General features: G+C 51.9%; 1 protein-coding gene across 1 annotated transcript in view; it reads left to right on the top strand.

The window, feature by feature from the left end:
• The first annotated feature begins 719 nt into the window (after positions 1-719).
• Positions 720-21338, top strand: part of IGSF21 (immunoglobin superfamily member 21) — a 40945-nt gene continuing 20326 nt past the window's right edge. The window contains exon 1 of the mRNA XM_087755333.1: positions 720-998. Within this exon, the coding sequence (XP_087611459.1) occupies positions 935-998 (64 nt within the window). The 5' untranslated portion in view covers positions 720-934. The remainder of the gene's footprint in view (positions 999-21338) is intronic.

The raw sequence follows: 21338 nt of genomic DNA on the forward strand, positions 1-21338 counted from the left end.
GAAAAGCTTCCTCCAGCCCCCTAAGCTCTTCGCTGGCCGCGGCTGTCTGCCAGCCCCAGGCCATCCCGCTCCCTGCCCGGGCTCTTCATAAATAATACTCGCCTCTTCCCCTGCGTCCAGGCGCTACTTAAATCTGGGGAGCTGGAGGAAAGCAAGGCCGCCTGCGGAGCAGGGCCGTGGAGGGGTGTGCGCCCCGCCGGTGTGTGGTTCGGGGGGACCGGGCAGCTCCGGGGCCGCATCCTGCTGCTGGGGGCTGCAGGGAGAGGGGGATTGCTGAAGGAAGGGGGGAGATGGAAACTGCTGCCCCGGGGCTCCCCTGGCTGCCTGCACCCCACATCCCTGCCTGCATCCCTCCCCCTGCCTGCACCCCACATCCCTGCCTGCACCCAGCACCCTTCCTACGCCCCCCCTCGGACCGCGCCCCCTCCCCAAATCGCCCTTCCCCTCCTGCACCCTCCAACACCCCTCGCATCCCTTTCTGCACCCCCCCGCGCCCCCCATACAACGCCCCCAATACACCGCGCACCCCCTCCATATACCGCTTCGCCCCCCCATACACCGCACAACGCCTCCTGCCCCCCCCATCCCCTTCTCCCCCCTGCCCCCCCCCCATACCGCGCCCTCCCTCCCGCCCCCCCATACAGCGCTCCCGCCCCTCCCAGCGCCTCCCGGGGGCCGGGCCGGGGCGGGCTCAGCCGCGGGGAGGGGGGGACCGGGGGCGGGCGGCCGCCAGCTTCGCTTCGCTCCCGCTGCAATAAATCGGCTTAGGGCGGCAGCGCGGAGGGATCAGCGGTGGGTGAGGGCTGAGGGGCTGCGGGGGGCGGGGGGGGACAGGGAGCCGGGTTGAGCCCCCCCACCGCCATGCCCGCCTGCCCCCCGGGCAGGGGGCTGGGGCACCGGTGAGCCCCATGGGGCTGCCCCCCCCGCGGGCATCATGCGGACGATGAGCCCCCTGCTCCTCTGCCTGCTGCTCTGGGACCTCCTCGACCTGGCGCTGGGTGAGTGGCATCCCCCCCCGGGGACAAGGGACCCCCCTTAGGGACAAGGGACCCCCCCCCCACGGCCGCTAAAATAACGGGGTGCCCACCTGCACCCCGCTAAGCATGCGGAGGCTCTGGCTTCCGCACCCCCCCAATGCTCAGGGGGTGATGGGGGGTGCTCCGGAGGGTGCAGGCACCCAGTTTGGACCCGGTAATAGGGCACCCGTTAAGAGGATACTGGTTTTGGAGTCGGTAATAGGGTACTTGCTAATGGAGCACCTGGTTTGGACCCGTTAATGGAGCACCCCCTAACAGGGGGCTGGTTTTGAACCCGTTAAGAGGGTGCTGGTGTTAATGGGGCAGCCGTTAACGGGGAACCCGTTAATATGGCAGCCATAATAGGACCCGGTAATTGGGTACTGGTGTTGGGGGACAGAGCGAGAAGCGGGGGGATGCTCATCCGTCGCCCCTGAGCCAGCATCACTGGGGGGGCACCCGTGTCCCCCTTCCCTGCTGCTCCGTACCGGGGCTCCGGCTGCGAGTCCCAGCCCTGCTCACTCCCTACAGCTCGCTCCATGAGCTACAGCTTTTTTGGGGGGGGTCACAGCACCCAAGGGGCACCTTGGGCATGCAGGGGGTGCCCCAAACCCCCTAGGTGGAGGGAGGGGTACCCAGTAGAGAGAAGCAGCCCCCCAAATCCCTGCCGTCCCAGGGGTTTGCAGCTGGCTGAGCTCCTAAACGAACATCTTGACTCCCTGCTTCGCTCTGCAGCCGTTTTAATAATAGCCCCCCCAACCCTGTCCCCAAAAGCGGGGCTCTCGGGGGTGCAAATTAACGGGGCAGGAAACTTTCCGCTCCTCGCATCGTGGAGGCTGAGGGGTAGCCGTGCAATTTAATTTCTCGTGCATTTGAAGGCAATCTCCCTCTTCTTTCCTCCTTTTCCCTGCGCGTCCCCCTCCCCACGCCCCCCCAAATCATCCGCTGCGGGGTCTCAGGTGGCCGCTCTTTAATGAGCACAGCCAGACCCAGCTGCTCTCCGGGGGCCGAGAGGCTTTGCCGAGCGCTGGGTGACAGAGGAACGAGCAGAGCTTGCTCGAGATCTCCTTTTTTTTTTAATTTATTTATAATGTACTTTTTCCTCGCCGGAAAGCCGCCGTCAGCTGCTGCAGGGTGCGGGGAGGGGGAGCGGCGGCCGCGCTCTGCGGGGTTGAGACAGGAGAGGTTGACACAAAGGAGTCGATTCTTCCCCGGCATCGTGAGCAGCTCCAAAATCATCCCTTGGGGAGCGGGGACCGCTGAGGTTAGCCAGAGCCCGGCTTGGATTTCCTGAACCAGGGGTGGGAAGGCATCGTGCATCTCCTGCATCCCTCTTTGCTGGCCCCCGATGGGTTTTATGTGCTGCCAGGCTGCGGCTCCTGCTCTTTTCCCCCTTCCCTGGTTTGCTCCGTGCATCCCGAGCATCCCGCCGGCATCGTGCCGCCGAACAGCACGCCGTCAATAACAAAATCTGTGGTGCTCAGGGCAGGGGGGAACTTGTGCCAAATCCAGTCCTGCCTCCCACCTGGATCTCCTCTCCACCTCTACTGTGGTTCTAAGGTCACGGGTAGATAATTTTCAAGGAACAATGCATCCCCCCGGCTTTTCCCCAGCGGCAAGCTGTCCATCACCGGCCAATGAATCATTTTTCCTTCCTTTCTCTTATTTTTTATCGCTGCAAATTGGACGATTGCTCTTCTGCTGCTGATTTGTGAGAGTGGGCGAGCAGTATGGAGAAATCTGTGTCTAACGTGTATTTTAGAAGGGAAAAAAAAAGAAGTAAAAGTTGTTTTGCGGTGGGTCTAGAGGGAGCCGGCAGCGCCAGAGGGGTTGCGGGTTATAAAGCGATGGCGGGAGGAGGATCCCGGCGTTCGGCAGGGTCTCGCGGGCAGGTTCGATGGGCAGCGCTTGGGTTTGGACATCCACAAGCTGGGTTTTGGCTCTTAAAACCACGCTGGGACTTTGCTGCTTTCCTATATCCTGAGGATCAGCTGTGTTAAGTATCTCCTAGCCCTCGGTGGAGAAATGCTGTCCCAAAAAAGCCAGTTTGCGCTCTGCTTTTTCAGCAAACGGCTAAAAATGGTTGCAAAAAGCCTGGGTTTGGGATGGGTGCGCCCAGCCTGACGCCTCCCTTTGCTCCGAGCAGCGGGAAGCTGCGGAGGCCAGGTGCTGCTCCCGAAATTCGGCGGGCAGATGGCTTTGCCGTGGCTGACGGCATCCTTGGCTGGAGCTGCCGGCGTTGTGGCGGCGAGGGAGGACGTGCCCGCAGAGGTCTGTCCCCTCCCCATCCCGGCGCTTCGCTTGCAAGGGATCGAGCAGGATCCGGCCCCGTCACCTGGGAAGATGCAGGGGGGCACGTGCCCAAGACACGAACCCCCACTGCTCTTCCCTACAAGCATATTTGCCCTCGGCGTCTGCCATATGCCGCCGAAGCCATTTTTTTGGGAATCTCACCTATTTTTATTGTCACTTTATATATCACATGGTGCTGGCTTGGCGGGCAGCTGCCCCCATCGCTGCCGCATCCAGGAGGAGCAACAAGGTCCCACTGCCGGCACGGAGGAGAGCACCGGGGATCCATCAGAAGCGCTTCCCATCCTGCAAAACATCTGTGCCTTTGTGGGAGCATTTTGGGGGTTTCCATCCATCACCTCGTAATGAAAAGCCCTTTTATTCACCCGAACGAAGCTGCTTGCTTGCTTCCCCGCTGCGTGGTAGGTCGGCTGGATCCTTCCCGATGCATTATACATCCCTCCGGGGAGCATCACCCCTTGTAATACGGCTTTTTTCCTTATAACAAGCTCAATCTCTCCCCTTGGCCAGAAAAAGCTGCCTAGGGCCGGGCTAAGTGGGTTAAGGAGCCGTCAAGATGAAAAAACGAGGGCACGCGGAGGAGGCGAGCGGCTGGACCACGGATAATGATGGAGCTGTAGCCCCAGGGCCCCTCCGGTTTTGGAAAGCCCCATCTGCAAGCAGGGCGATGGCTTCTTGGCATCGCCAAAATCCGAGCTGGCTGATTAGCCGGCACTCAGCTTGTCGCCTGAAATATGTTCCCGTAAAATGTTCATCGGGGTTTGTTTTACAGCCGTGTAAAATCAGAGCTGTGTTTTGCAAACATGAAAGGGAGGGCTAAATATGTCGAGTTTTGTTCTCAGTGAGATATTTATATAGTCCTTATCTGAGTGGTTTGCTTTAGCTTCTGTATTCTCTCTCGTGGCACCTCCTGCGATGGGAAAAAGGGGGAAAATTCAAGTGTAGCTCCTTATTTGAATCTGCTTATGGGTTTTCTGGGCTTTGCCCCAAAAGGGGTTTGCTGGGGCTGGGGTTTGCAGGGACCTGTCCTTAGGGATATGCCTATGCTGCTTCTGAAGCCAAAAAACAGCTTGGAAAAATCTCTTTACAGTTATCATTTTTATCAGCAAGCTGAATTTCTCCCCCCTCTCCTTTCCCAGGGACCCCCCGAGGCTTTTCCTCGCAGGGATTTTCCCAGCTTGCATGCAACCTCTGGGGCAGCTCCTCCTTGCAAGACTGGAAAAGCTCATTTTGCTCCTTTCCGTAGGAAAATAACAGCGTGCGGCTTTTGCCGGGGCGATGGGAGCCACCTGCTCGCGTCTCTGCTGAGCTTATTTAAAGAAAAGAAGTGTTGGGTGGGAGTTTGCGTGCTGGGGGGGCGCGGGGAAAGGAGGAGCATCCTCTGCGCCACGTGGGACCAAAACCTGCTCTAATTCACCTGCAAATGCACGGCACTGACCTGGAAAGCCATCCCACTCTCCCTCCGTCCTTTTCTACTCATGCTTTTCCCCAGCAAATCTTGCATTCAGCTCAGGGTCATCTCTTTTTAAATCCTTTCCTGCTATTTCTATGAAGTCTGCGTTTCCACGAAGCCTGTGCTTTGCTCTCTGGGTAAATCCAGGCCACGCAGGCGGCTGAAGCCCCTTCTGAAAATCCTCCTAACCATGCTAATTGCCCTTCCCCAATTAGCCCAATTTTTCTCTTCCCACCAGCTGCGTTTTGTAGCAGTTTAGAGCTGCCAGTTTGAATCCAGAGCTCTTTCAAAAGCTTTAACACAGGCAAGGATCTTCCCTTCGCCTTGTACCTTTCCTGGCTAATAAGCATCTTCGGGGTGCGGAGATATTCCAGGCTTCATTTGTCTTGCAGAAACCCTCATGCATTAAATCGTGGCTGGTCCCTGCCTGCCCCTGAGCATTTCTGAAACTCCTCCATATGTCAGAGCTCAGTTTTGGGGGTATTTACCTCCCAAATTCCTTTGGTATTAGTAGCACCCCTTAAAAAAGCCTAGGGATGCTGTAGGGTTTGCGTTGGGGATGTTGGTCCCTTCTCTGCTGAAATAAGGACTTGGGTTACAGGTCCTGGTTTGGCTTCTAAGAGCCTGGAGCTAAGCAGCCCCCACTAAACGCAAGGTGCTATATGCTGCGTCCTAAATGCAAGGTGCTATGTGCTAAATGCGATGTGCTAAACGCAAGATGCTCCGTACTATACGCTAAATGCTATATGCAGCGGGCTAAATGCTGTATGCATCGCAGCCCTCGCGTACGCCCTGTGGCCTCTCTGGTGCCTCCAAGCGCTTCCAGGCAAGGTCTGCCCTGCCGTTGGTTGCATCCAGGCTTGAGCAACGTGGAAACGCAGCTCAGCTCCTGCATCGATGGGTTTTAACGGAGCGTCCAGACGTGGCCTTAACCACGCTCTCGCAAGCCTCCCCTTCCCGTGGAGGCGTTTCAGGGCTTCACGTGCCCCACCTGCCTTTGATTTTTTTCCAGTTGTCACTGCAGAAATAGTCTTTTCTGTCAGAAAATCCTTGACTGGCAATGCTTGACCGGTGCTCGCCTGGCTCCTTTTGCCAAGTGCTTTAAGATCTGTCGATGAAAAGCTCTCCACGGCATCGGGACAAGAGCAGGTTTTATTTAATCCAGATGCGCTAATGGCTTGGGAATTAGGCTGAGGCAGGGGCAAGGATCATGCTAAGGCTCCTGCAGCACTTGCTAAGGAAAAAGCCTTCCAGGGAGGTGGGGATGGAGCCGAAACCTCTCCCCAGCAAGGATGGCGGTGCCCGGGACCTGCCTGGGACCACGTACAGGGAGGACGAAGCATCACCCCCTTGGTACCTGCCGGTGATGGGATATCCTCAGTGCTTTGGGTTTTTTTCCCTTATTTTCAAAGAGAAAACCTTGATTTCAGGTTGTGGAGTCAGTCAGACATTGGCGGAGAGGAAAATCAAGGGGAGGAGCCCTCAAATCCCTATTTTTTGGAGGCAGGAGGTGCAGCTCTCACCTTCCAAACTTCCCGGCTCGTAAATCCCGCTGCAAAGAGCCGAGCGGGAGGATGCAGCTGATGTGGTTGGGTTTGTTCCCTTGCCAAGCTGCTCTCTTTGCCCTTTTGTTTGCTTTCTGCTGAGGCACTTGGAGTACTGATGGGCTTGTTTTTAACTAATGACTGGCGCTCACATTATCTCTCCCCCGCATTATCTCCTTCCCACTTTTCCGTCTCCTTCCTAAAATAAACCGTCAATCACGGGCTTGTTTTCAGCGCTGTTGGGGATGGGATTTGCCGTGTGAGGGCCAAGGGCAGGAGGGCTCATAGCAAAGTGCAGGGACGATAACCCACCGCTGTGGTTCCCTCTATGGATTTATTATATAAAATTAGGTTTTTAGGGTCTGCAGAGCCATTTGGACCGGGGAAACGCGCGTGCTCTGCTTGTTTTCACTCTCGGCTGGCTGAGAAATGGGGTTCATCCCCCTAAACACTGCATCAGAGCCCTCTCCGATGTTCTCATCTAGTGGGGTGACCCCGAGCCCTTTTGGGGTGACCCGCCTTGCTGCGTCCCTGTGATCTCGCAGGGTTAACACCTGGGGTACGCGTGTGTTAGCAGCAGAAACCAGTGCTGGAGCTGGTCCTTTGAAATGCAATTAGTGCTTGTATTAGCTAGAGGCAAAACTATCATTAATAGGGTCCTGACAGCCCCAGCGAGGGAGGTTTGTAGCAGGGAAGGAGGTTTTTCCAGCACTGGGCTGAATCCACAGCAAAGCCCTGATTGCTGGAGCCTGCCCGGAGGGGAGTTTGGCTGCTGGCTTCGCAGGGCTTTTAGCCTTTGACTCCAAGGAGGTTTGGGGAACATCAGGAAGAACCACATTTCCCAGCAGAGGGGTGTTGCAACCCAATGGAAAGGCGATGTGGTGGTGGAAACGTAGCATTGCCAAGCCCTTCCCCACCTCCAGACCACACATTTCATCTCTTCTGGTGCCAGGAGCGCATCTCCATCTGTAAAACCCTTCTTGGCTGAAAGACTGGGTGTCTTGGATGGCATTGCAATGTAGGGGAGGCAGGGATTTAATTCCTCTCCTGCCCAAACCTCTGTATAATTCCCCATTTATATAATGCCTTCAACAATGTTCTTCGGAGGGGAGGGCGAAGGGGATTAGCAGCGGTTATTCCAGCCCTGCTCCTCCTCCCTGTGCTTGTAGATAAATCCTGATGCTGCATCCTATCTACGCAGGACAGGGAAAACGGGAGCTGGAGACCCCTCTGCCGGGATGCGCCTGCTTTGCACGTGTATTTCTACCTATTTGTTTCCTTGCAACGGGATCTGCAGCGACGGGGATGGGCTGGAGCGATGCAGAGATGCTCCGTGATGGGGGTTTGGTTCTCCCCAAGGGAGCAAAGTGATGGGTGGGAGGCAGGGTGATGGGGGGGACATGGTGAGTGGCACACGGGTTCGCTCCTAGGTGGTCTGCTATCCATGGAAATGCTTTTTTCGGGGATGGGTTTCATGGATAACCCTGGATTTGCTGGTAGCAATGCTGCTTTTGATGGTGCTCGTGCTGGGGAGGATGCCTGGCTGGTGTGTTTTGCTCCTGGTGCTGGTAATACTTGAAAAGAGGAAGATGATGAAAGGGGTGCTTTTGGCTGGCAGTTGTCATCATCACGGGTGCTAAGCGATGGCTTTGGCAGCCGCTGGCTCCTCGCAGCAGGGCTGAGATGGACCATAACAGCAGGAGGGGAGGAAAAAGGCTCCAGCTGAGCAGGTATCACCAAAAGCACCAGGATCACCCCAATTTTGAGGTGGGGGGGATATGGGTGAGCTGAGCTCCCTGTGCTCTGGTGAGCCCTCTTGTAGAGATGAGCACCTTCTTCATCACAAGTTGTCTGTTGGCTGCATCTTTCCTTCTGAAAAAAAAAAAAAAAAAAAAAAATCCTTGGTTTGGTTGGAAATGGTCTGGAAGGGGATTTTAATGGCCAAGTGATTTAGGTTTCCATCCCAGCTTTGCATCTCCAGAGAGCAGGGTTCAAAGCTTGGCTCTAAGGCGCATTTAGGAAGATTTCCAGCCTGAATTCAGGCAGTCCCTTGATGTACCATGATCTAAGATACTTTTTCTGCTCCATCAAGCATCTTTCTCGTATTGTAATTCCATAAAAGCCTCATTCCCTGCAAATTTAGCTTCTTCACAAGCTGTTAGAAGAAGGGGACCACACGTACAGGCTTTGCCATCCTACCCCCATGCCCCGCTTGCAGCACCGAGAGCATCCCAAGAGCCGGTGGTTGAATTTGGCTGGTTTTCTTGCTTTTCTCCTAAAGATATACCTTGCATTGCAGAAAGATGTGGTGACTCAGAGTGGGGTGGGAGGATTTGGGCAACTTTGCCTTGCCCGGCACCCCAAAATATATACAGCAAGCTGCTGGGGAGCGGGGTTTTTTCCTTGTAGGATGAATAACAGGCTAGATGTGCTGATGGAGAAGCACCATATAATGGGTAGATATTGCTCCAGATGGGATGCAAAAGATGTATCACCACCAGGAATAAGCTGGGTGATAACGCTGCTGGTTCGGCTTCCAGACAGACCATCACTCATGGAGAAAATCCTCCAGCGCTTCGTCTCTGCTCGGACCATCTTCCCCTTGCAATTTGATAATGAGATATTTTCCATAAGTGCTGGCCGAGGTGGCTCTTTTTAAGCTATATTTGCATCTTGTTGCGTTATTCTGGCTTTTTTTTTTTTTTTTGCTTCTCTAAGGAAGTTCTTTGCAAGCAGTTGATGTATGCAAACTGGCTGGAGATAGTTGGGTTTCCTCCTGACGGAGAGTGAATTTACGCCGCTGTAATTATAGCAGCGGCGTGGGAGCGCAGGCGAGCCTAGTTTCCAAATTAAACCCTTCTAGTCCTAGAACTGTGTCTTTAATATTTCATTTTAGAGCGGGAAACCACATCTGGGTGACTTCACGGTGGGAAATGATTTGGAGGGGAGAGGATTTGGGCACTTGGATGTGAGGGATGCTTGTGCCTCTGGGTTTGTTTGCATGGACCACCCTCCTCTGCCTCCTGATCTGCTAAAAGCTCGCTGCCACGAGAAAACAACCCGACTCTTTAAAATTGAAAGGGCTTATTTAAACAATGTTATCTCTCTGGCGAAGGGAGAGAGCATATTGAATGGTTATATTTAGTGCCGGGTGTAGGACAAAGCAGATGCAGAGAGATTTTTAACGCGAGAATGTTAATCACTTATGCCACACCGCCTCGGAGGCGTATATACATATATATATTTTTATATATACGCAACACACGTGCTCAGACACCTGTGTACTCACTGAGGATGAGGATGGGAGTTGAACATCCCTCGATTTGCTTTTTGACCTTTCTCCACCCCGGAAAGCCCGTGCTGGTGGGGCGAAGCAATGCGGCTCTGGGAGCTGGGGATCCCCCAAAATACACGGCAGGAGGGATGTGCTTTGGCTGTATGGGGGTGTGTACAGCCCCTCACCTTTCTGTCCCCCAAAATGGGATAAGGATGGAAAGGAGAACACTTACAGGTTTGCAAATGGGCTGTTTAACCACCCCAGCAGTGCTCTCCACCCCGGCAAGCTGCGAGGAAAGCCTACCGCATTATCCAGCCTCTATTACCCACCCTCGCGGGAGCACTGAATTAAAGGAAATATTTTATGATCCTACGCTTCGTTATGTTTTATTAAAAGCAGAGCATCAGCCTCCCCTGCCACATTCATCAGATCAGAGGCTCTGCTGGTTTTTTTTTTCCCTCCCTGCCAAGCTCTTGCTGCTGTTGCTGTTGTTCCCAAAGCATCCGACTGCTTGGGTTGGCTGTAGGGCCAGGCCAGGGTCTCCTGGCAGAGGAGGAAAATATGCAACGGGGTGAAAAATGGAGCTGTTTGGTTTATCTGAGGATGCTTCATACCCAAACAGGCTTCGGGATGTGAAGTCACGATGCAGGAACAGGGTTGGATGCAGGAAAGGAGTCACAGGCAGATGTCACCCCATGGAGGGATTTGAGTCATGGATGGAGATGAGCACATCTGTATGAAAACATGCTTGGAAAAGCCTTCCCTCGTTTTTCATCTTTGCTCCATCTCAGGGCGATCAAGCCCAGGATGGGAGGACCTCCGGGATGTCACCATTTTGGGGGAAAAGACCCCAAAAAATGCCAGCATCCCCTCTGCAGAGGTAAAGTAGTGAGCAGGGCTGGGAGTTTGCTATGTCAACCTTTGAGATCAGCAGCAAAAAGCCAGACAAATATTGATAGCTGGGCATATCTGGAAGCATTTGGGAGACAGAAAGGTATTAATTAGCAGTTATTTCTCAATGGTGTGGAGATGGATAGGGATTAAGGTAACAGCCATGTGCATCCTCTCTGTGAGAGCGGAGAAGTAACGGTAAATCAGCGTTATGAATCGGTGCTGTAAGAGGGAGATATGTTTTAATCTTATTAGCGGCGCAGCATTACTGAGAGAGCAAAGGGATTATTAATCACGGAGCGTAAATCGGGGAGAAGAGGGTAGATTCAAATTAGCAATCTTGCTTTGTAGAGCAAGTGCTGAGGGGGATAGTGGAGATGGAGGAGAAAAGGCAGTGGCTGGAGGCTGAGTCTGAGGGGAGGTACCGAGGGAAAGGGCAAAAAGCCCGTGCCAGGGGGTGAGGGTGAGGTTGGAATGCGGCCGCCCCTCGCCTTGGCCAAATTGGTGCCTGGGAGAGGTGTCTCTGGGCCAGTGCCAAAGCCGGTAGCTGGAAATCCCTGTAGGTTGTGTCTGTTATAATGTAGGGTATGCAGGTGTCTGTCCCATCAACCCAACCGTCTGTCTCTCCCTCCCTCCATCCCTCTGTTGCTCCCTCCCTCCATCCTTGTATTCTTCCCTCCATCCCTTCCATCATCCCTCCATCCATCCCTTCCCTCATCCCTCTATCCCTCTATTCTTCGGTCTATCCCTTCCTTCATCCCTCCCTCTATCCCTCTAATCCTCCCTCCCTCCCTCCCTCCCTCCCTCCATCTCTCCCTCCATCTCTCCATCCCCTTCCCCCACATACAACCAGTAGAAGACACCGGCTGCCTCTGGAGCGCTCCCCGTGCAAGCACAGAGGGTTTTGCAGCAGTGGAGGAAAGGAGCAGGGTGGCTTTGACTGCTTTTTAGCACCCAACTCAGCTAACGGCGGTGCTGATCTGGCTGCCCCAGGCTCCCCCAAGGTCGTTTTGGGGGTAAAAAGCTACACATCATTCCCTAAGTTGCAAAAAAAAAAGTGGATTTTGTAGCACTTGGGACTTCTGTCTAGCACCAGGCTTTATTTTCCCCCTTCCTCTGCCTGAGGTTGTGCCTTTGGAGAAGTTGTTCAGAAGGAAAATGGCAAAAAAAAAAATTAATAATAATAATAATCCCTTTCCAGTTACTTGGTGCAGGAATCGATGGCACAGGCAGAGATTGCTCACGGCAGACACCCAGGGAGGGAGGGGGAGAATTGATGGCTGCCTGTTTGTCACCAATCAGAAATATGGACTAATCGGATTTCCTGCAAATAGAGAAATAAATAAGCAAATTCATCATCTGGGTCATGGTCACCTACTTCTCCTGGGCTACCTTGGCCACCTTGGCACAGCAAAATCCCACCGGCGCCTTGCTGGGACTCTTAACTTGGTGGGCAACTCGATGGCAGCATCTAAACCTAAATCCTTATACTTGTTCTTTGGTGAGATTAATTATTTTTCCCCCTTCTGCCCACCCCAAGCCTATGTATCTCCCACTAAAGCTGGAAGAAGAGAAGGTTTAGGGGACGATTGTGGAATTTCAGATGGGAAAATTCAAAACTGCGCTTATTTTTCTGAGGAGTAGCATCTCTAATAACCCCTCACTGCTACTCCGTAATGGGAATTTTGCTGGATCTCAGATGGGTTTGTAAAGGGTCTTGCTTTCCCCCTTGCAAGTGGGGAAACTGAGGCACAGAGCGGGACTCGCTCCAAAAGGCATCCTTCAAGCAGCCTCCTGCTGCTTCCAGCTCTGCTCATTAGCTCTGGCTGGGATTATGCTCCAGCCTAGATTAACGCCACGAGCCGTGGTTTCAAATAATTAATTCCCGGTGTCGTAATCCTCACCCCGATGGAGCAGCGGCAAAGCCATCGGCTGCTGCCGGCAGGTCCCTCCCCAGTTTGCCCAAGAATTGGATCGGGCTCTGCCAGGACCACAGCATCTTTTTTCCCAGGTTTCAACATCTGTATCTAATCCATCAGCTTTGGTTTGGGGCTCTAACAAACAAGGCTGGGTACAAATAATTTGCTTTCTTACCCCTGAATTGCATGTCCGGGATGGTTTTTGCTCCGCGGCGCTTTCGGCGCTGGGTGGAAACGAGACCCTTGATCCCAGGTGAGGTTTTCCATAATCCTTTATGCTTGGGGGCAGCATCCAGATGTTGTATCTTCCTGATGCCAACACAGGGAGAGATGCCAGAAGGGATCTGGCTGATGGGGAACAGGACACACAGAGAAAACTTCCTACCCTGGTACGGCCCTCGGATTACTATCCTTTATTGATTTTTCAGGTAGACAGCAATGAAGTTGCAACGAGGAGTCCGAGGGCAATCAAGAGGCACTTCGGGGCCTTGGGACGACCGGTTAAGGGATCGGGAGCACAAGTAGTGTTCTCTTCTGTCCTTCTAATCGCAGGGAACGATGAGGGAAGGCAGAGGGAGAGCCAGCAGATCAATACCTGGCTCCGAGCCTGGTGTCACCAGCAGAATTTTGGGTTTTTTGATCATGGGTCGGTCTACACGACACCAGGCCGGCTGGTGACAGACTGGGTATACCTATCTCAAAGTGGGAAAAGGAGCTTTGCACAGGAGTTAGCAGGGCTCATTGAAAGAGCTTTAAACTAGATTTGAAGGGGGAAAGGGATAACACCAGGCTTACTAGACATAAGCCTGTGGACAGCATGCTGATGTTTGAGGGATGGTGTGCTAGCAAGGTCCTTCGGTCTGCCGTCTCAGTGGAGGTAGGGGATGGAGATCCACGCGGCAGCAAAGACACAAGGGTTATGGATGTGTTAGAAACCACAGAAGCACCTGAGAATGGTCATGTAGGAATCAAGGTTTCTCCCTCCAAAAAGGCGGCAGGATTAACAGCCCAACTGAAGTGCATCTACACCAATGCACACAGCGTGGGCAACAAACAGGAGGAGCTGGAAGCCATTGTGCAGCTGGAAAACTATGATATAGTTGCCATCATGGTGGTAGTCTGTTATAGACCACCCAACCAGGATGAAGAGGCAGAAGAAATATTCTGTAAGCAGCTGGGAGAACTCACGATCACTAACCCTTGTTCTCGTGGGGGACTTCAACTTACCAGATGTCTGCTGGAAATACAATACAGTGGAGAGGAAGCAGTCCAGGAGGTCCCTGGAGCATGTGGACGAGACCTTCTTGACACAGCTGGTGAGGAAGCCAACTAGGGAAGGCGCCCGCTGGACCTGTTTGCGAACAGAGAAGGCCTGGTGGGTGATGTGATGGTTGGAGGCTGTCTCGGGCATAGCGATCGTGAAATGATAGAGTTTTTGATTCTTGGAGAAGTAAGGAGCAGGGTCAGCAGAACTGCTACCCTGGACTTCTGGAGGGCAGACTTTGGCCTGTTCAGGACCCTGGTTGACAGAGTCCCTTGGGAGGCAGTCCTGAAGGGCAGAGGAGTCCAAGAAGGCTGGACGTCCCTCAAGAAGGAAATCTTGCAGGCGCAGGAGCAGGCCATCCCCATGTGCCGAAAGACAAGCCAGTGGGGGAGAAGACCGGCCTAGCTGAACAGAGAGTTTTGGCTGGAACTCAGGAAAAAAAGGAGAGTTTATGATCTTTGGAAGAAAGGGCAGGCAACTCAGGCAGGAGCAAGTGATAGGACGAGAGGAAACGGCCTCAAGCTGCACCAGGAGAGGTTTAGCTTGGATATTAGGAAAAACTTCTTCATTAAAAGGGTTGTCAGGCCCTGGCACAGGCTGCCCAGGGCAGGGGCTGAGTCCCCATCCCTGGAGGGATTTAAAAGACGGGTAGATGGTTTAGTGGTGGACTTGGCAGTGCTGGGTTAACGGTTGGACTTGATGGTCTTAAAGGTCTTTTCCAGCCTAAGCGATTCTATGAATCTCTTCTGTGTCAGGATGGAAAGCTGAGCCTGTTGATGGAAAAGAGGGTCTGGGCATTTGCTGATGGGGGGAAAAAACCCCGTTTCCAATCCTTTGCAGCACAGGATTACAGTATGGTATCTCCTTCTCCTGCCACACTTAATTCCAGATTAAACCCCACATCTGCACTGGAGGGGGGGGGGTTGCTGGAGATTAGCAGATCCCGCCGCCCTCACCATGATGCTGCTTGATTAAAAATAATGAAAAAGCAGAGTAGGTGTGAATTTTTAGCATCCACAAGCCCTGGGGTGGCTGCTAAGGTTGCAGGGTACCTGGGCAACCTGGCTCCAAGCATTAACCCACATCGTGCCCAGGCGCTGGGGACGTATCATGCTCTATTGCAAGGTTTTTGGGGGGATGCTGCACCGTCCGTTGAATTGAATTCGATGGCTGGCGATCACTCCTGCTCTGCAACGGTGGGATTGTAGGAAAATTTCTCATCCAGCGAGCTTGGGATTTGCTGGGGAAAGACAAGACCCCGCTGCAACTCTCCATGGAAATACCTGCAATTACTGTGCTTGGAGGAGTGGTCCATAGTGCAGCATGGGGGAGAGCTGGTAAAGTGATAACAGGGTAAAATAAGAAAGAATTGGGGGGTTTTAGCAGGTCTCAAGGTTAATTAGGATCTGCAATGAGGAGCTATTAGAAAAAGGAGAAAGCAAATCTCTCCTGGGAGTTATTAGCAGAAGTGGTGTGCAGGAGGGAATTATTCCTCTGCAGTTGAGGCTGGAGGGTGGCAGCAGTTTTGGGTGGAAAGCTTTAAGGAAAATCCAGCTGCCATGGAGGAAATCTGCAGGAGAGCGAGAAATCCTGCGGGAACTGGGTTTGCTTAATTGGGGAAGGGAAAATTTGAGGCAAGAGGGGAGGGCTGAGTACTTAGAGCCGGTGCAACGCCACGTGCATGGGGATGGGTGGCATCTCCCACCCGTTGCACCTTGGTTTTGCCAAAATCTGTTGGCTTTAGCTCGTGGGATGGGAATAAAATTGGGGTGCAAGCAAGCCTGGGTTTAGAGGAATCTGCCTTAAATAGGTGGTGCGGGGGTTTTCAAGCAGCACGAATGGCAGGTTGTGCTGCAGGCAATCAGCCCCTATTTGCATATATGCATACATGCAAATGAAGAGCACGATCTCCATTTAAAAAACAGAGCATCTCAGGTTGACCTGGTTGACCCAGGTGTGTTCTGGGCTTCATTTTGGCACCAGCAGCTGCTTGCACAGCTGGGGAGAGGCCAAGAGGTGCTGGCAAAGCCATTGCTCCAAATCAGTGATGCCACTGGGTTTTTGGGGGAATTTGGCTCTGACGGACTCAGTTCCCTACTCCTCTGGCACAAGCCATCATTTAGGTCTCTGAAAACCCCCAAAATACCCACTCAGAATGGCCAAATCCTTAAATAACCCCTAAATGGGGATAAAGGAACAAGACTGATGAGCAACGTAATGATGACAAACATCCTTCCCTTCCAAAAAACCAAACCCAACGACCCATCACAGGTCATGGCCACCAATTTTAGCAGCTATAAACTGCAGCTGGGTGCTTCAGCACTGCGCTAAAGCATTATATTTTAATGGCAATATCAGTACTGTGAAGATGCAGTAGTAAAATATACTCCTTCCTCCCCCCCAGCATCGTTAGGAGATGGAGGCATGCGTCGTAAGCTGTTGGCTTTACGGTGATGCGCTGAGCATGCCGGCAGTCTAGGGGGGAGAAATTATAAATAAAGCTTTACTGCGCTAGAGTAAATGCTGCTAAACATACTTCACATCTGCGCGGCAGCGGGAGATAAATATTCAATCTATAATTTATGTACGTGGCTCCCCAGCCTGTGCAGGGGGGTCTGGTAGCAGCTAATGAAATACGATATATCAAGAAGACTTATCAATGCAGCAAGCACAGCCCTACTGATAATCTGCGTGAGGTGCTGAGACCCATCTTCTTCATGTTGACTGCTCTTTTTGGGGGTTGATTTATGGGGTTTTGGGGTTGGGTGGGTGTTTCTCAAGTGGCTGTTGGTTTTGGTTGGATCTCTGGTCTTTCTCCATGTGTGTGCATGTAGAGAAATGCTCATCTAGAGGTAACGTCAGTCTTCAGCCGTGGGGGTGTTGAAATATTACCCAAATGGAAGATAATTCCCATTCATCCCAGTAAGGTATCCCCAAAATCCTACTGCTCCCAGTTGTCCAGTGACTGTTGCTTCCCTCCAAACCTCCTTTTTCTTGCATTCACCCTCAAACGGGCACTTCTCCACCATCTGGAGCATCTCTTGTTTTGTAGTTGGTGGCTTTGGCTTCCCAGTGGCTCACATCTCTCGGGGTGGGTAGGATGCGGACCTTGGCTTCGTGACTTCGGGATTTATGCCGCCAGTGTTGTGTCTCTGAGTTTCTCTCTGGGAAATTGCTTGATTTTTAGGTTGAGGGATCCATTGAGCAACCAAATGATGCATCCAAGGTCATCCTGGGTGTTTGTAGCAGAGCATGAGCTTGCTCCAGCCGAATACTCTGGCCGTTTTGCCTCTAAACTTCCATCTTTTTACTGGAACGACCGATTTCCTGAGGATTTCAGGCAAACGCCTTGACGGAGATGTAGTACAAGCACTAACTTGGCGCCGTGAGTAAAAGGAGCTGAGCTAGAAATGGGCTTTCTCATCTTGTGCTCCGATGAGCTGGAACAGCCTTGCCGATGAGCCTTCGCTTAGAAAAGGCGTGATGAAGACGTTAAAGCGGGTTTTGTTTCGGTCCGTGCCCAAGCCGCGTAGCTGATATGGATGGCTCTATCTGCCACGGATTTGTTTGTCGGGAGACACGCACCAAAGGTGGCAACAGGCTTGTATAAAGCTGGTGTTTACATCTATTTTATTAGCTGGCGCTTGGTGATGGATAGAGCTGGTGCTTGAATAGTTGATAGAAGGAAATGGGAGAGGGAAGGGTGAAAATGCTGGAAGGAAGAGATGGAGAAGGGGCAGGAGATGGATGTTGGAGAGGGAGAAGGAGACGCCGCAGCATCACAAGGCTCCCATGACCCAAATCACCCATTGCATTTGCATGCCCAAAGTGGCCCAAACTCTCCCATTCTGTGGCCGAGGTTGTTTACTGTGCCAAGGTTGTGCTGTTGTGCATGAAAACCCCACTGAGCCAAAGTATTTGTAACATGTTTTTAGCCCAGCGTGATCCATTTTGAGCCTCACTTTTCGTTTCTCTGCAGCCTGTGGTGGTGCTGCACCATACCAAGGCTTAGCCATAGGCGCTGCTATATAAGATGCAATCTCTGCCCTTAACAATGTAAAAATGGCTGTAGTGTTCATAATGAGGACAAAACCAGTCTAAAAATTGATTTTTCTTAAGATATATTGACATAACTCTTTGGGAAGCCCTTACATGATTGCACAGTGTTGAAGATGCTCTCCGTGATGCTAAGATGGCTGCAAACAAGTGATATTGGGTACCATGGCATGGCACAAAATTAGGCTTTATTTCTTTTTGGCTAGGGTATTTTTTTCCAGGAGAAATCCAGGATTTAAGGAAAAAAGGAAAGCTGTGAACAGTGTTCAAAAGTCCCATCGCAACTGGATTTTGTCACCAGCATTGAAATTGTTGGAAGTTGGTTCTGGTTTTCTCATTATACACCCTGAAACAAAGCAGAGAGCTTTGGATTGGGACATGGTGATAAATTTTGACCAGTAAAGCTTAAAAACCTCATCATTTTGTAGAGTTTTGACAGATTTTGATCGTTAAATCCTAACTGCAGCAGACCCTTTAGGGTCTCTCTGTTCCCAGCAGACCCAATGAAGTGGTTTTCTCAGTTAATCTTGATTTAAAAGGGGTCAAAAGGCCAAACCGGCCGTGCTCAATCAATGTATTGATTAAAATTATTGATTTACATTACAAAGAGCTAACAAGACACAAGACACGTCCACAGGAACTCTCAGGTTCAACATCCCCATTGCATCCTATTTAGTTAGAGAAAAGCGTACCAAAGCATATTCTATACATATCCCATGTGTATTCTGTACGTCTGCTCCCTGGCTTTGCAATACCTAAGGATTTAGGGGCCGGTGTGGTCCAGCAACCCCCATAAAGAATAATCAGAGGTACAGCTGCAAAGTGTTTCCTCCCACTTATGCAAATGGGTGAGGTAAGAGGCATCTAATTAAATGTTTGTACTTTAATACACTGCGATGTGAAGGAAGATGAATTTTAATTACCAGCTCTTAATTGTTTGGTCGGCCTGTTAATATCCTATTTACACAGTATTAATACAATTTGCTCTCTGCCAGCAGGGCTTTTCCTCACGGCGGGTGGTGCTGGGTTTCGTGTCTTTATTTCACAAAACAGCCCCGTTTTGCAAAAGCCAGTCCAATTTTTGGGTGGGCAGTGGTGGATTTGGGGATGCCTAGCCCTGCTGGAGCTCAGCTTTTGGTTTTCTGGAAGGAAAGGCTGGAAATTCAAGCAAAACTCAAGCAGTTCATGCCTTTAGAAACACAAATGGGCTCCCCCCAACCCATTTTTTCCCTTGCAAAAGGACTGTCTCCTTTGGAAGTGCGATGCTGACTCCATCTGTCACATCCCATTCCACTCGCTGTTAAACCTGTGTTAAAACACTTATTCCTCCAGTTAAAAAAAAAAAAAACAAAACAGTGCAGCACTTTTCCAGGAGGAAAAGCTCAAGATTCAGCAAAATTTGGCCACTCCGAATTGGGACAGATGCGAATCCTTTGCCAGTTCTTGCCCCTTGCAGCCCTCCCGGGTTAGCAAGGAGAGGCAGCAACACATTATAATTGTAAATCGTCCTGCAATATCATAAATAAGGCATCGACGGAGCTGGGGAGGGAGGGAGGGAGAAGGTATTTGCTGTGCTTACAGGAATGGGAGCAACTGCTGGCGTTTAATCTTTAATGAACAAGATGTTGCAAAGTGCTGCAAGTCAAAGCGTGTTTGCTTAATGCTCCTCAGCCCTAGTGCACGGCGGGTGACATCCATGTCCCCGGGGCTTCACGCATGGCCGTGAACCCTTGTACACCGGTGATCTCCCCTTGTGCCAACCATTATCTTCCTCCAGTGGAGAACAGGGAGCAGGACGAGTCCCCATTTTTTGGGGGGGTGATTTGCAATCCTTTAGCATCCCAGCTGGCTCTTCTGCAAGGGGCAAAGTGCCTCCTCAAGCAGCAAATACCTTAAATCCTGGAAAATTATCAAAATCAGCTTTGTGCTGATTAGAGGGGGGGGGGGCTGGTCCCTTTCCCCCCCTCCTCCTTGTATTTGCACCCCAAAATACCATCCTGGCCCCTGCTTGGAAAAGTGAGTGCCGGAAGGCGGTGGAGGAATTGGTGTGAATTATGTATGAGCCCCGCTAATCATGGGCTGATTAAAATGATGATGTGTTAATATTATCTCTCCCTGTCACCTCTGCCGAGAGGGACGTGTCGGCACCTGAAGGATGGGGAGGATGTGGCGGGAGCAGATGGGGCAGCTGCGTCCCCACGTGTCCTCTCCTCTGGCTCAATCCCAAGGCATCGCTCGGCTCTGATCCCTGGAAACGCCACTTGATCGTCCCCTAATGCAAGGGTGGGGACAGGTTGAACCTTGGGGATGTATGCCGAAGGGGCAAAGCCCAGCCTCAGTTTGAGGTTAGCTTTTTGAAAAGCGCTGGGAGGTGAGAAATCGGGGAACAGCAGCACCGGTCGATATTAATAGATTAATATTTAATTTAGATTTAGCTTAAAAAATATCAGGCATGCAGGGAAGACATGGAGGGGTTGCTTTGCAGTGCTGGGACATGCTGAAAGGCTCCATCACCCCGAGGTTTTCAAGGGCACCCGGGTGCTGCAGTGGGTTGCCTTTGGGTGTCTGCCAGCTGCCCACCCAGCTGCTCTCTCGCTTCCTCTCCTCAACAGGACAGGGGGGACCTCAGCCTTTCTGGAGGGTTCAGTCACACATGCTGCATCCCGAGAGATTTCCATGGAGTGATTCGCTGCTCTCACGTGCAAAAATCCCCGATGGGATGCTCAAACGGGGCAGAAACGGGGCTTTCTGCCAGCACCTCGGTGGAAGCATCCGGCCGCATCCTCCGCTTGCACCGCCGGGGTGAAACCTGCCTCCTCCCTCGCAGCTATTTTGTAATTGAAAGCACTGAGCATGTTACAATGTGCTCCTTTTATTAATGTGTCACTCCTGATTTAAAAGGACATTTCATTTCTCTCTCCCTTCCCCCTCCTTTTTTTTTTTTTTCTTCTTCCTTAAACTGGATGTCACAAGAATTCCCACCGCTCGCTAGCAAAAATACTCTTTTCTCTCCAGGGATGCAATCTAATCAGAGGGCTGAATTTCCATAGGTCAGAATCTAATCAGAGGGTGGCCCGGCACAGCTTTCGCTATGAAATATGTCTTATTTAAAAAGAGCAAAGGGGAAGGAGAGGAGCCGTGGGATTCAGAGCTGCCTTTGGGATACTGCTAACATGGAGGATGATGGAGATGTTGGGTTGGGCTCCTCCTCTGGAGATGCAAATCTGATGCTCAGCCCTGTTTAAATAGTCCTTAAAATTCAGCAATACCTGTCACCGCTGGTTTCTTCTCCTCAGTAAATCCAAAAAAGGGACCAAACTGGGGATTTTGAGGACTGGTGACACTTCGCCATCCTCCACTGTCGGAAAGCAAAGGGAAGGGGGGGATGAGGGAGGAGAGTTGCATGTCAGCCACAGCAAAACAGCAGGTTTTGGATGGCTCCATCTGGATTCCTGCTTTATTTTCAGTGCCTGGCTATATTTTCCTTGCTTTTCCCCCTCCCCTACACACATCCTTAGCATTTTGGGGGCTGGCTCCTCCAGGAACCATGCATCTGCTTCTCTCTGCTCTTCATCTCACTCATGCTCTTTCCCTCCTCCTCTTCC

This window comes from Nipponia nippon, unplaced genomic scaffold (genome assembly GCF_047370975.1).
Source record: "Nipponia nippon isolate SJK-2023a ecotype South Korea unplaced genomic scaffold, ASM4737097v1 scaffold_19, whole genome shotgun sequence".
NCBI classification, from domain to species: Eukaryota; Metazoa; Chordata; class Aves; order Pelecaniformes; family Threskiornithidae; genus Nipponia; species Nipponia nippon.